Consider the following 12,911-nt stretch of genomic DNA (forward strand, 5'->3'; position numbering starts at 1 on the left):
TGAATTGAAATGTATTATTCATTTTACAAGCAATATTTAATGTTAAGATGTGATTTATTTGGCTTTTGTTTTTTCAACTTTAAATCTCACTTTACTTTTGCAGAGTGACATCACCCAACACAGGATGCAGTCTGTTGAAAAAGGATGCAAGGCCTGCTGGGCGTCCACATGTAACAGACGGACACGATGCAAACCGTACAACTGAAACATAATCTAAAAAACAAAAGCACAAATATAAAGTATATTTCATAACAAGCAATCTGTCGCTTTTGCATTGAGTGCAGGAAAGAAAATCTCCACAGATCCAAAGAGAGCAGCAACTGGCAGAACATGCAGTGCTAGTTTTGCAGAATGTTTATTATTTTAAGTTTCAGATTTCAGTGATTTAGTCTCAGTATAAACAGTTAAACTTTAAAATGTCTGTGCACAATAAGTTCTGGTGAATATCTTTACTGAAGTGATTTTTTTATCCAGTTCTTTTTCTGGATTAGCTTTTCTTCACCTAATCACTTTGTGTATCCATGTTTGGCTGCACATAACAAATGTTTAGATGGTGAGCGGTGTAGTGTGAATGTATTTTTCTGTGGAACGAAACTGTGAGCTTGAACATATTGAGGATGTGACCACCTTGTTTTCATCAGGAATACAGCACAAGTCTTCTCCCTCAGGGATTCTTCGTTACATCGCAACGTTTCCCCTCCGGCAACCGAAACCAAGCTGTGCACAGACAAGCAAAGTTAATGTGTGTCAGGCCACAGTGTGTGTGCCTCAGACACACACCATCTAGATCAGTTGATTAGATAGAAGAAAGATGAAAGAGAGAAAACAAATCAGAGGCCAAGGTGGGAGGGCGAGGGCCTGAGAGGAACAGCGTGGTCTGATTGTTTATTGCCCATGCACACACAGCTATAAACTCGTGTAAGGAATAGAGGCAATAGAAAAGAAAAGCAGAAGTGAAATGAAAATTTCTCTCGAGTTAATAGTTAATAAGACACAGACTGAGTGATAGAGGGAGACATGGAGGGTGAGAGGGAGAGCGGCCAAATGACAGAGGCGTGTTTGTGTTCTGATTAGGCTGAGCCAAATGGAGGCTGCTCACCAATAGAGATAACCAACAAAGACATCTCTTCACTGGGGACAAATCTACGAACATCTTTTCATGGTCAATAGATGGAGGCATTCTTTTGTTTTGATGGAAAAAAATTAGGGGGAAAAAAAAAAATCAGCCTTAGTCCGTGAATACAGCAAAAAGATTACTGTTTATCTATTCTTCAGTGAAGCCGATGAACAAAATCCCTGCTGGTTTTGCAATCTGGGAACATGGGAGTGTGCATGAGAGCCATTTTTTACTCCATATGCTTATGTGAGACACTTCTTGAAGCTACGTTATCATTATGTCCTTATAAACTGACATTTTGAATGTCTTTTCATTCTCACCCAGGCTGCCAAGATGGGATGCACTCAAGCTGAATAAACAATGATGTGGTCTCTTTGGGCTAAGACAGGCTTCCTGGCATGGGTGTGCCTACACCCCGTTTGGTTTCTCATCTTTATGGTTGGCAACAGTGAATAGATCATATCCATGGCAGGGCTGATCAGGTCCTGAGCGAGGTTTTCTCTCTGGCAGGGAAATGAGGCTGGGATACTGCCAGGGTTGCCAGGCAAGGATAAACTTCAATACCGATAGACCCTCGGGTGAGGTCACCGTGTATCACACAGAGACTAACTGTCTCTGCCTCTTTGTATACCATCTGTCTGTCTCTGTCTGTCTGTATCTGTGTGTCTGTCTGTATCGATCGATCGATCTATCTATCTATCTATCTATCTATCTATCTATCTATCTATCTATCTATCTATCTATCTATCTATCTATCTATCTATCTATCTATCTATCTATCTATCTATCTATCTATCTATCTATCTATCTATCTATCTATCTATCTATCTATCTATCTATCTATCTATCTATCTATCTGACCTCTTTTGAAGTTCTCACTCCATCTGACTTGCACACACATGCACATAAACACCCATGAAAGTCACTCTCATGGTGCCAAAGACGTAAGAGAAAAAAACACAGCCTTCTTTAGGAAGCAAATTAAAAGGAAAACCATCCCCTGGTTGGAAATATTCCCTCCCCTGTGTTGGTCGAACCAGAAAGCAAAGTATGTTGTTATTTTTCCCTAAATTAAAAATATAAATGCTTCTCTGCATCAGATTCCCAGACGTCTAATTACAACATTGATAGAGAGAGACAACTGATTTGTGGTGGAAGAGGTTGAAAACCAGAGGAGATGATATGTTAGAGAGAAATGTGACTGCCCAGAATGGTGAGAAAAGAGTTATTTGTTTGTGTGCATGCCCACTTTAGTGTTTGTGTTGTTTGTTCCTGAACTCTTTATCTGGATTAATTTAAAAAAAAAAAATTCAGTCTGTCATGCTTCTTGCCTCGTCCTGCCCACAAACTGGAGTTTCAGGTTTTGAGTCAGATCTGTCCATTGACACCAGCGGCTCTGCTATCAGACTCAGCTTGTGGAATATTACACCAGTCTAACCTCAATGCGCACGAAAAGAAAAAAAGAAAAGAAATGGTGATCGAGTTACTCCAACTCAGATAACATCATCTTTAAGGCCGGCACAATAAACCATCATCTCCTTACTTGTACACAGATTGAACCCTCTAATCACAGATTTTCACAGTCACTGAAACTGGTAGTTTTGAGAGAGTGAACAGAGCGGAACAAAACAATACGGTAGTGGGCAAACTGAGTCCCAGTCTGGAAATTCCTGATGGATTGTTTGTTCTGGGAGAGCAGTGGGGAAAGGGGACAACGCTAATGTTGTAATGATTCTGACAATAGCACTTCTGTGCCTGTAAAACAATGCGTGCGAGCGGCCAGCGAAAGCCAAGATTCTTTTGATTTATATGCTCCAAACGATCCTGAATGCCCTTACAAACAAGAAGCCCTACTCACAAGGAGAGATGATGACCCTGCTCTCCATGAGTGAATAAACAAGTGACCCACGTTGGGTCTGCGAGAGGTCATTGCACAGTGGAGTTATGGAGAAGGACAGTGGAGAGGGCAGACAGACAGTGGCCCTCAGAGAGAGAAAAGGAATGGACAGAGAGGGAGAGAAGAGGTTGTGTGTTTGTTTCTCCCTGTGGACTCTGCTGCCACAGGCCAGCCACAGGGCATCCCGGGCTTCTCCCTGTTTTCACTAAATAAAGATTGATAGCTCCCCTCAGACCTCAGTTTAGCTCTTTGGACAGTAATATGTCCCATGTGGCTACATATCCAGTCATCATGCAGCGGTTTTAAATGGTAACTGACATCCAACTTGTTTATCAGCTCCCATCTGTTTTGTCTCATCTTATATATATTTTGGTTCCTGGATCCAGTAATATGACAAATCTGCTTAATATTCTGTGACATTATTCAGAATTATTCAAAATGGATCCTTGTAAGCAAAAGAAGTAATAACAGAAACAGATAAGTGGAGCCTGTTTTAGACCCATTCTGACCTGGGATCAAACTGAAGAACCCTGTCTAGACATCAGCTCCATTTATTAGTAGCATCCCAAATCTCTCTCTCTTTCTTTCGCTTCCTCTCTCTTTCATACTTTCCTTCTGCCGTTGTCTGTCTCCAGTTTTCACAACTTAGTTCTCACATTTTTCTGACATCCGTAGCTCCCTTTTGTTTTTGATCTCTGACTCCCCAGTCTATCTCATTACTGTCTGAGTAAGGCTTAGGTGTGGTTCTCTGGTGATGACAGTGAAAGGAGGATGCGGTCAAATGTCCTGGCAACAGAGAAGGCAGACAGATCGCAAAGAATGTCCTGCTAGCACGTCACAGACAACTATCGAGGTTCTCCTTCTTTGTTTCTTCTGTTTTTACTATCCAAGGATGCAAGTGGCTGATTAGTAAATACACAGCAAGGCCTGCATGCAGGCAGAGCCACTGTATGTTTATTGGCTCAGACATTGTGACAGGGTTACAATTAAGGGAAGACCTGACCTCATTATACTGCAATTACATTCTTGATTTTGAAACAAAGGTACACAACAATGGTTTGATAAGACCTCTTGTTTAATGAGACTTTGCTGTAACTCCTGTGTTCATTCAATTAGTAAATAGGTCTTCCATTCAGGTCTCTGCACCCCAATTCTCATTTTCCCAAGTGCGACACACCCCACCCCTTGCTGCCCCAAACCCTCTACCCACCCCCTGCCATTAGCCTTCAGTGTCCCACATTGGATCTTGGCATCCCCCTGAACATTCGGGACATACAGACTCCTCCCCCCCACCCTCCCTCGGATCCCCTATCCCCCTTCCCCTCCAGTCCCCGCACACACACCCATTTGATTGTGATTGACAGTGTCTTTGTTCCATTGTGCGGAGCTGTCGCCTCTGATGAAGACACATACACAGAGCTGAGGCACGGCACTGCACTCATTGTACACTGCACAGAAACTACAGGTCTGCAACCAGTTGCACTGTCTTCTTATGATGAGCTCCACGCATTCAGACTGGCTGAGTGTAACCAGCCCGGGCACATGAAGGGCATAGCAAGAGGGGATGATGGGCATGGTGAGTAGAACAAACTGAGGCTACGGGCTACACAGGCCAGACCGCAGACCCACTCTCCCAGTGTGGACCAGGACCAGGGGGTCCAGGCCTGATGGGCTGAGGGGGCCAGCTGGAGAGGGAGGCTCAGGGCTGCGCAATGTGTCTGAGGTTGTCATTAGTTTTCACCCCTCCTCAGGGATGGGAACCAGGTCACATTCTCTCACACGGCACAAAGCCGGGTGTGTGTGTGAGAGGGTTGGGGGTTCAAGGGAGGGGTTTTGATGGGGAGCAGGCCATGACCTCTTTATATCCATCAACAGATCACTAACTTGGCCCATAGACGTGCTCCTATAACACATTCACACACACATTCACATGCATGCAAACACATGCTAATGCGTGCGCATGTGCACAGGCCAGGCACACTCAAAAAAATGCATATTCAAAAAAACTAGTATGTGCTCTGCAAGATGTTGTTGCATGAAAACGTTTCTATAATGTCTGCTACTTAATAATGTTCTCTAAAATCAATATTCAGTATTATCAGTTTAAATTGATATTGACGCTTGAATTATTAAAAGATTGTTTCATATGCAACAATAGAGGGAAACCTGCTTATTAAATATGATGGCCAGTGTCTGCAACATAATATAAAGATTATAATTCAGATTTATTGCATTGTCTAGCTCAGGCAGAGGACAAATTACTATACAGCTGCCACTCTGTTTCACAGCAGACATTTTGAAATATGATAGTAGGATATGCACGGGAGACACATATTTTGTTAACAGTAGTGGAGAGACACAGAGTCCCCGTAAACCATGCTAGTGAGCCACAATGCACAATACCAGGACAGTGGAAGAAGTGCAGAATTTACACCTGTGCTTTTTCTGCTATGACGTGCCAAAATGTCTGCTGTGAAAAAGTCTTGTTTTGTGAAATCCACAGGTTGGCTACCAGGGGAAAACAGTGAAATACTGCCCCCTCTTGGTGTCCAAAGGGTCTTGCAGACAGAGTGAAAAACCTTGCAGAGAATACTCTCCAAGTCAGAATGGTCACATTTTGTTGTTGTTATTCACAAAAAAAAAAAAAAAAAAAAAATTATACATTTGGGGGTAAATCAGAATTCGGTTTATTTTTAAATCAAATTACAAGATTAAAAATATCTGATCCAGAAGTTCAAAAACCTTTAAAATCCCAAAATATTCAGTTTATCAAAAGATTAAAAATATCATTCAACAGCAGTTATGACCATGAGAACACTACATTAAGGCAGAATTAAGGGCACAACACAATAAAAGCATATATATATATATACTGACTGTCATGTACGTCATAACTCTGGTAAGCCTGAGTGTAAAGTTATCTACGCTACAAGTTAATCAGGTTTTGTTTTTTTTATTTATTTTTTTATACTATTTTTTTTATTTTTTATTATTAACTGAGTTCATTTTTGTGCTTTGATGTCTGACCATGACACCTGTATCTCATCTTCTCTTTAAACAATATCTAACCACTTAACACTATAGCCATTCAGTTCCCCCCATAGGGAAATAACTAAAGCATGGCCTTCTCTTCATATATGTATAATAATCCAAAGTGTGTTGTTTGTATTTCTGTGTTGTGGTGTATGCATGTTTCTGTGTCAGCACATGAGATCACCCTGCATATGACATCTCTGTGACAAAGTTGAGCAACTGTGCATGATGTCTGGCAAAGCTTATCATGGTAGTGTCTCTGAACTAAGAAGGTGCCTCCTCTTCTCACCTGGTTACTGCTTCTAGTCTACCTGCTCAGCCCAAAACCTCAGGAAAAAGGTGGGGTCAAAACACTGGGAAGTTAATGGTGGAGGGCAAGATGGAACCCCCTCCTCAGTTGGGTGAGATGGTGCGTCGACGGAGACAGCTGCACGTCAGGCACTTGAGGATGCTCATAGTGATGTGCATTAGGGGGCCGAAGTTGAAGAGGAGGTTGTAGAAGGTGTTCACAGACAGGCCGTCAGTCTCATCTGCGTATTTTAAAGCCACAATGGGTGTGTAGAGGCTGTTGGTCAGATTCCTGAAGCGAGGGCTGCTTGACTCAATAACCTTTTTAGTGCACTGGAGAGATGGGAAACAAAACAAAGTTAGGACTGATTTCATTTATATGTAGGCTGATTGTTTGTACTCAGCCTGATCAATAACTGGTGCTGCAACCCAATGTCAAACCAAAGCGTGTAATACACCCATCAGTCCACTAGAGGATACCGTGTCAGTGTCATGATCTGCTTCTCCTTGGGGAGAAAAGAACGCACACGTATGATGATCACAGTCCACATAATGAGGATGGGACAAACATAAAACTCCGGGGAGAGTGGTGTTCGAGTCAGTGAGAAAACAAAAGTCAACGTAGAGTTACTTTTAGGTAATATAAATTACTTATATAAATTACATTAAGTAATTTAAAGGACGTTATTTATGTAAAATTTCTTTTGTAAACTCAAACCATGATCTTTTTCTAACCCTAACCAATAACTGTTGGTGTCTAAACCTAACCTTATTACGACCGTCTCACATTAAACCCAAACCATGACCTTTTCCCTTTCCTGATCCTAACTATGCGCTTTTTGGTGGCCAAAACAAAGGCATTTTACATTTCACATCTGGGCGAGGAAGAAAACATGACACTGACATGGTATCCTCTCGTGCACTGTCGGGTGAATTACACTCTTTGGCATTATACCAGGTTGCGGCACCTGACCTGAGAAACACAACAATAATTATTGAATACTGGTCAAATGTGAGTACAAAACCCATTCCCTTACTTTAGCTATGTCTTCTGGTGTCTGGCCCATGGCCTCAAATATATCTATGGATGAGGGCAGGTAAACGTCTTTAAAATAACGAACGGTGTCGGCGTCTGCTCCTGGATACTCCATTTTAGCCACATCGTCCATCATCTTCCTCTCAAACTCAGTGTGGACTGGGCCGGGTTCAATCATGGACAACCTGAGGCGAGTCAAATACAGAAAGGTCTGTGAGGGAGCATGTACAGTACAAAGTAAAGACAGATGTGAGCGAAGGTCGAAGGAAAGAGGGTAATCTACCGGATATTGAACTTCATCAGTTGCACAGCCATACTCTCACAAAAGCCTTCCATTGCAAACTTAGAGGCAGTGTAAACATCGTTGAACACCACTCCTGATGCAAGAACAAAAACAGGGAGATAAAGGTCATCAGTGCATTGTATCGTCAAATTTCAAAGTAATCTATTAACAGAAGACATCCATCAAACTTCATTTACACATAAAGGATGAAGCTAATCAAATCAACCAAGTAACAAAATGTGAAAGAGGACAATTTAAGTGCCAGACAAATCATGAAAATTCATTTAAAACCTCGTCAGACACTCTTCAACTTGTTCTGGTAAACCCCACCACCGTGTTACTTCAAACAAGTTAAAACAAACAAATTATTTGCAAGTGCTTGCTATTTGACCCAAGTCAGCAGATCTTTACTGGAAAGGCAAGACGTAGACCAACAGACAATAAATAAAAACAGCTCAGCCTTTAAATATCAAAAGTATTCATCCGTCAAACATTCAAATTGAATCTTTAACCAAAAACAAACATTGTCAGCTCTCCTTTTGAGATATAAAATGGCAAATTATAAAGAGGTGAAATTTTCGGTTTCACTTACTGTATTTCATCTACCCTTAAACATAGCATGATTTACAGGTTATTGAGAACGATTTGGAATATTTTTGACTCTTCACCACAGATGATCAGTACTCTGTATGCTACGAGTGTGAAGAATTGTAGAATTCAATTTTCATGCTTTCTTCCTGAGTCATAGACCAAACAAAGATGCCAAAGAAGTTGGATCAACAGTATTTTTATGACTACATATTTGTAAATGTGATGCTATAACTGACCGAAATGGTCAACGATATCTTCGTGCAGTATGCTTCTCTGCTACAAAGTCACTCTTAAAGCAAGTCAGTTAAACATCTAAACACATTATAATGGCCTGCAGATTTTCTTATGCATTTTTACAGATCATACCCTGAAGACCCATAACGCTGCTCATGACCACGATGTGTCCTGAACGCCTCTTCTTCATGTCGGGCATCACTTCTTTGATCATGCGCACCACGCCAAAGAAGTTGGTCTCAAACACTTTTTTCATCTCGTCGATGCTGATGCTCTCCACGGGTCCGAGCAAGCCCACACCGGCGTTGTTGACTGACAGGAAACACACAGACGACATGTATGTACAAACATTGAAATAATCAAAACTTTGAAACAGTTAAGATATTTTTGAGCTCGTCAATGATTAAGTTTGACATTACTTGATATTGCCACCAGATGTCAGTGTGTGACAACAACAGAGAGGTGTGATGTAACACATGGCCATGTCCAAGGGCCCCTGGGTCTTGGGTAATTAGGTGAAGGGGGATGTCATGTTGGACTTAGAGTAAGACAGACGCAGGTTTATAAATAGATGATTTATCCAGACTTAAGGCTTAAATCCAAGAACTGAAAAGAGCCACCTATTTAGAAGTTATTATTCTGGTAACGCACACTTTACTGCACTGTTATATCACTTCAGAGTGACCTAATAAGGTGGTTGGTGACATCTGCTGAGACTTTTGGGTTTCAAAATAGATCTAGTGCTTTGTTGTGACAACCCTCGTTCAGAAAAAGGTGTTATTGATCTGCACGCTTGGTTTCAGCTATATTTTCACTCACTCACATATTACTATGATGGCTCTATCTGTTTGGGTGCATAATCTATCTGCCAACTGGGATTTCAAAACTCTCCCAAACTTCTCCCTCCACTTACTCAACTCAACTGCAAAACCAGTGTAACCTCTGATTCCCAACATTTCTGTAATGAATTTTCAAAACCTTTGAAAGCTAGCTGTATTTTTATTACAGTAATAACACCGTACTTTGATATTTTGTTTTTCAACTTAAATTGAAGAGTAACTCTCCCAGATAAAAGTTGCATACAGTTTGTGTTAAATAGATACCATCATGGGAATGTGAGGTTTATTGTGCCAGTCGTTTGGTTATCATTCCTATGCACAGATGTATTCACAAGCAGGGAATAGTTCAAAAAGGACTTGCAGGTCTAATTTCAGGTGTGTCCCACTCACTCAGAATATCAATATGGCGGTCCTTAACATTGTTGATGCACTGCCTGACGGACTCGTCGCTGCACACGTCTAATGGAAGCAACATCAAGGTCTTCCCATATGCATCTCCCGCTGCCTCCACCAGCTTGTCCTTCTTCTTCAGGTCCCGCATGGTAGCGATGACTGATGGGAGGAGACAGAGTGTACAAAAAGGACCTCTATGACAGCAGATAATTGTTCTTTAACACAACCTGCAACTGCAAAGACATATTTAGGAATTTTCTATATTTTAATTAATTTCACACTTTCACTATTCATCATTTTGGAGGAAATCGTCACATTGAATCTTTACCTGTAATTAAACAAACCCTTGACCCATTGTGACACTGATTAAGTGACACACAGGACTGTAAAATTCCAGAGTTCATAGAAAAGACCACGCCTGACAGTTTACAGTGCAGACAATTGATTTCCTCTGAACTTTACTCGCTGGGGAACATTAACCTACATATGGCGCAGGAATCTATCATGACCGACGACAGCAGCTATCAGCACAGTGTTGACCTGGCGTCTTCCACGCTGTGTGTTCTGCTTACACTTTGCTGACTGACGTTATCTAATAGAGAAAAGGGAGGCAGTTGTGTTACACAATGGCAATAAGCACAAGTAAACAACTTATCCCCACATCCATCTAAAACTACCTGTTGCCCTTGGCAGATAAAGGAAAGCCTGCACATGATTCTTGTCTGAAGTCAGGCTGGGTTGGACAAGCAAGATTAGAGAGGGATTTCTAAGCTGTGCAGGTTCTGGATTGCACTACGGTGTTGCTAATGTAACATTTTATGATTTATAGCAATGAATTTTTTTTTTTTTTTTTTTTTTTTTGAGAATGTTGCTGTTTAAGTGTCATACAACTTCTATACAAGCAGTCAGATACACACTACGCATTAACAACATCTCATGAAGTCTCATTAAGTCTACTCTTCTGATTTGAGAACCATGAAGCAACAGAAAGATTTACGTATTGGTAGAGACGCGAACAAGAGATCCATTGTTCCTCTGGCTCCTGGAGGAATTACTCCTGGGCAGCTTAAACATTCTTGAACACACATTGCATTAAAAAAAAAAAAAAAAAATACACAGAGGTATATTGAGGCTTTCTCTGAGTTCTGTGCATGTTACTGCAACTAATCATTTCTTTATGCACCATGCAATATTTAATCTCTGTTGGATTTCCTAAGGAACAGAACAGATCAGCAACATTTCTCAGATGTGGCCTTATTTAAAGCAGGTCACACTGTGGAAAAAAATATGCTCAAGCCAGTGTTGGGAGGGAGGGAGCAGTTAATCGCTTTTGTTTTGCTCATCTATTTCACGGTAATAAATCCCATCACATCCCCGTGACCCCAAAGAAAAAGAGAACTTTAACTAACCCTTAAACTGGCAAAATGAGAATCCCTGCTCTTGTTTAATTATAGCACACATAAGATGACAACAATCAAGAGTTTCAATGTTAACTCTGACCATAGGCCTACAGCCAATTATGCAATTCTGTATAGTCACAGCAAACAACACAATCTTGTCACAGCGGTCTGGAGGCCAACTCCTACCAACAGGGTTGAGGTTGGTAAGATGATCCAACATAATTCTGTCTGAGGCTCCATGACATGGAAAGCTTGTGGATTAAATTTCCATTCCTAGAATTAAATTAATGATGGCTGGGAAGCAGCAGACCAGACACACAGACCGACTATGTCAAAGTGGGACACCCTAACTCCACTGTGTACCAATGAAGACTTCAAACAAGGCCCTTGCTTTAGAGTGAACCCTCGCTTGTACAGGTCTCAAACTTTGTCCCCCTTTCAACACTCGCTCCAGTGAGGGGACTATAGGCACATTAGACACGGCACTAAACCGGAGCAGGCGGTCTACAATTCACTGCAATAAAAGGGGGCTTTGTGCTGGAGAAGTCACTTGAAAGAGAACTGACAAGACTCCTTTTATGAATCCTGCCTGGAAAGCGGCATCCTTGCAGAGCCCTACCCTGGAAACTGCGCTTTCAGATGATAATAGTTGCACCAAAGGGGCGACTGAAACCCAGTCCTTACAAAAGGATATGGATACGATATTACTGGGGTTAGCTATTTCTATGGACACTACACTAAATCTCGTTTGAGCGTTAAGACGGAGCGTTGCGCATGAAGCTCAATCGAACTTTATGCGTAAAGGAGGTTTGGTACGATTGCTGAGTTTTGTCGGGGAGGTAAACACGGAATAGTTTTTCAGGCGAACCACAGCATTATAGGCTTTCTACTAATAGGTCCCGATCAAAGAAACAATGTAGAAGAAAGCGCATTTACCATGGTAACGCTTCTTTTCATCTCTGGCCAGCGTGACGGCAATTCGTAACCCGATGCCGGAGGAGCAGCCGGTGATCAGCACAACTTTCTGCCCGCTGTTCGCCATGATTTGTCCGGGTAGGCGCTGTGTTTTTCAGCGGTCCTCTGCTCCGTATGGTCGCTGCCGAGGGAGCTACCGATCACCGGACTTTAAAAAACTAAAGCGGATCATGCAGACACAGCAGCCATGTGAGCGCCTAATTCAGTCACATGTTCAATAAAAATCAGTAACCAAAAACGACGTGACACGGCAAACACCCCTTGCAGTTTTTAAACTTGATAGGTGCCGCCTGCCCAGAAAATGTAGTTAATTCCTTGTAAATTTGTGGACGTGCATGCGCGCACGTGCGTGTTGCAGAGGGGGCAGTGCTTAGGCCTTTTTGATTTCTGAGCTGGTGACCCCCGCAGTATAATAATATTGACACCTACTCCAGTGGTGATTTATTACGAAATTACAGTCATTCACAATACAACTAATAGACTATCCAACTTTTCAAAACTTTTATTTCACATTTTATAATTTGCTTACGTTCAAATATTCCATTAAACTACACCATTTACTGTCTTTTAAAATATCTGAATGGACGTCAGATCTCAGAAAAATTACATTTATTATTATCATTGTAGTTGTTATTTTTATTATTCCCTCTGCTGTTGTCCCAAGTATAAATAAAAATGAAGTTCTTCGCCTCTAGCTGATTTATTTATAAAACTTCTCCTTGGGTGACACCAAGTTTGGAGTGTAGTGTTTATAGTTAACTTAATACGCTGCATTACACTGCCATCTAGTGGGAGCGTAAGGTGCAGCACACTTAAGTAGCACTC

At 41.5% G+C, this 12,911-nt stretch overlaps 1 protein-coding gene across 1 annotated transcript; it reads right to left on the bottom strand.

Moving 5' to 3' along the window:
* Positions 1-5,877: 5,877 nt before the first annotated feature.
* On the bottom strand, positions 5,878-12,383 carry rdh8a (retinol dehydrogenase 8a). Its single transcript, XM_069715599.1, has 6 exons — positions 12,048-12,383; positions 9,709-9,870; positions 8,612-8,791; positions 7,655-7,748; positions 7,373-7,556; positions 5,878-6,668 (listed from the first exon to the last, which is right to left on the bottom strand). The coding sequence occupies exons 1-6, from the start codon at positions 12,151-12,153 to the stop codon at positions 6,441-6,443; spliced, it is 954 nt and encodes a 317-aa protein (XP_069571700.1). The 5' UTR covers positions 12,154-12,383; the 3' UTR covers positions 5,878-6,440.
* Positions 12,384-12,911: the final 528 nt, after the last annotated feature.

This window comes from Brachyistius frenatus, unplaced genomic scaffold (assembly GCF_029030835.1).
Source record: "Brachyistius frenatus isolate BFR_SWC_R1_liver_20210118 unplaced genomic scaffold, ASM2903083v1 Contig_144, whole genome shotgun sequence".
Classification (NCBI taxonomy): Eukaryota; Metazoa; Chordata; class Actinopteri; family Embiotocidae; genus Brachyistius; species Brachyistius frenatus.

Excerpts from the sequence above, each read along its gene's own strand:
- rdh8a (XM_069715599.1), bottom strand. The coding sequence starts at position 12,153 with ATGGCGAACAGCGGGCAGAAAGTTGTGCTGATCACCGGCTGCTCCTCC. Across the intron at positions 7,749-8,611 it reads CAGCGTTATGGGTCTTCAGG|GAGTGGTGTTCAACGATGTT; the intron begins GTATGATCTGTA and ends TTCTTGCATCAG. Across the intron at positions 7,557-7,654 it reads CTGATGAAGTTCAATATCCG|GTTGTCCATGATTGAACCCG; the intron begins GTAGATTACCCT and ends GACTCGCCTCAG.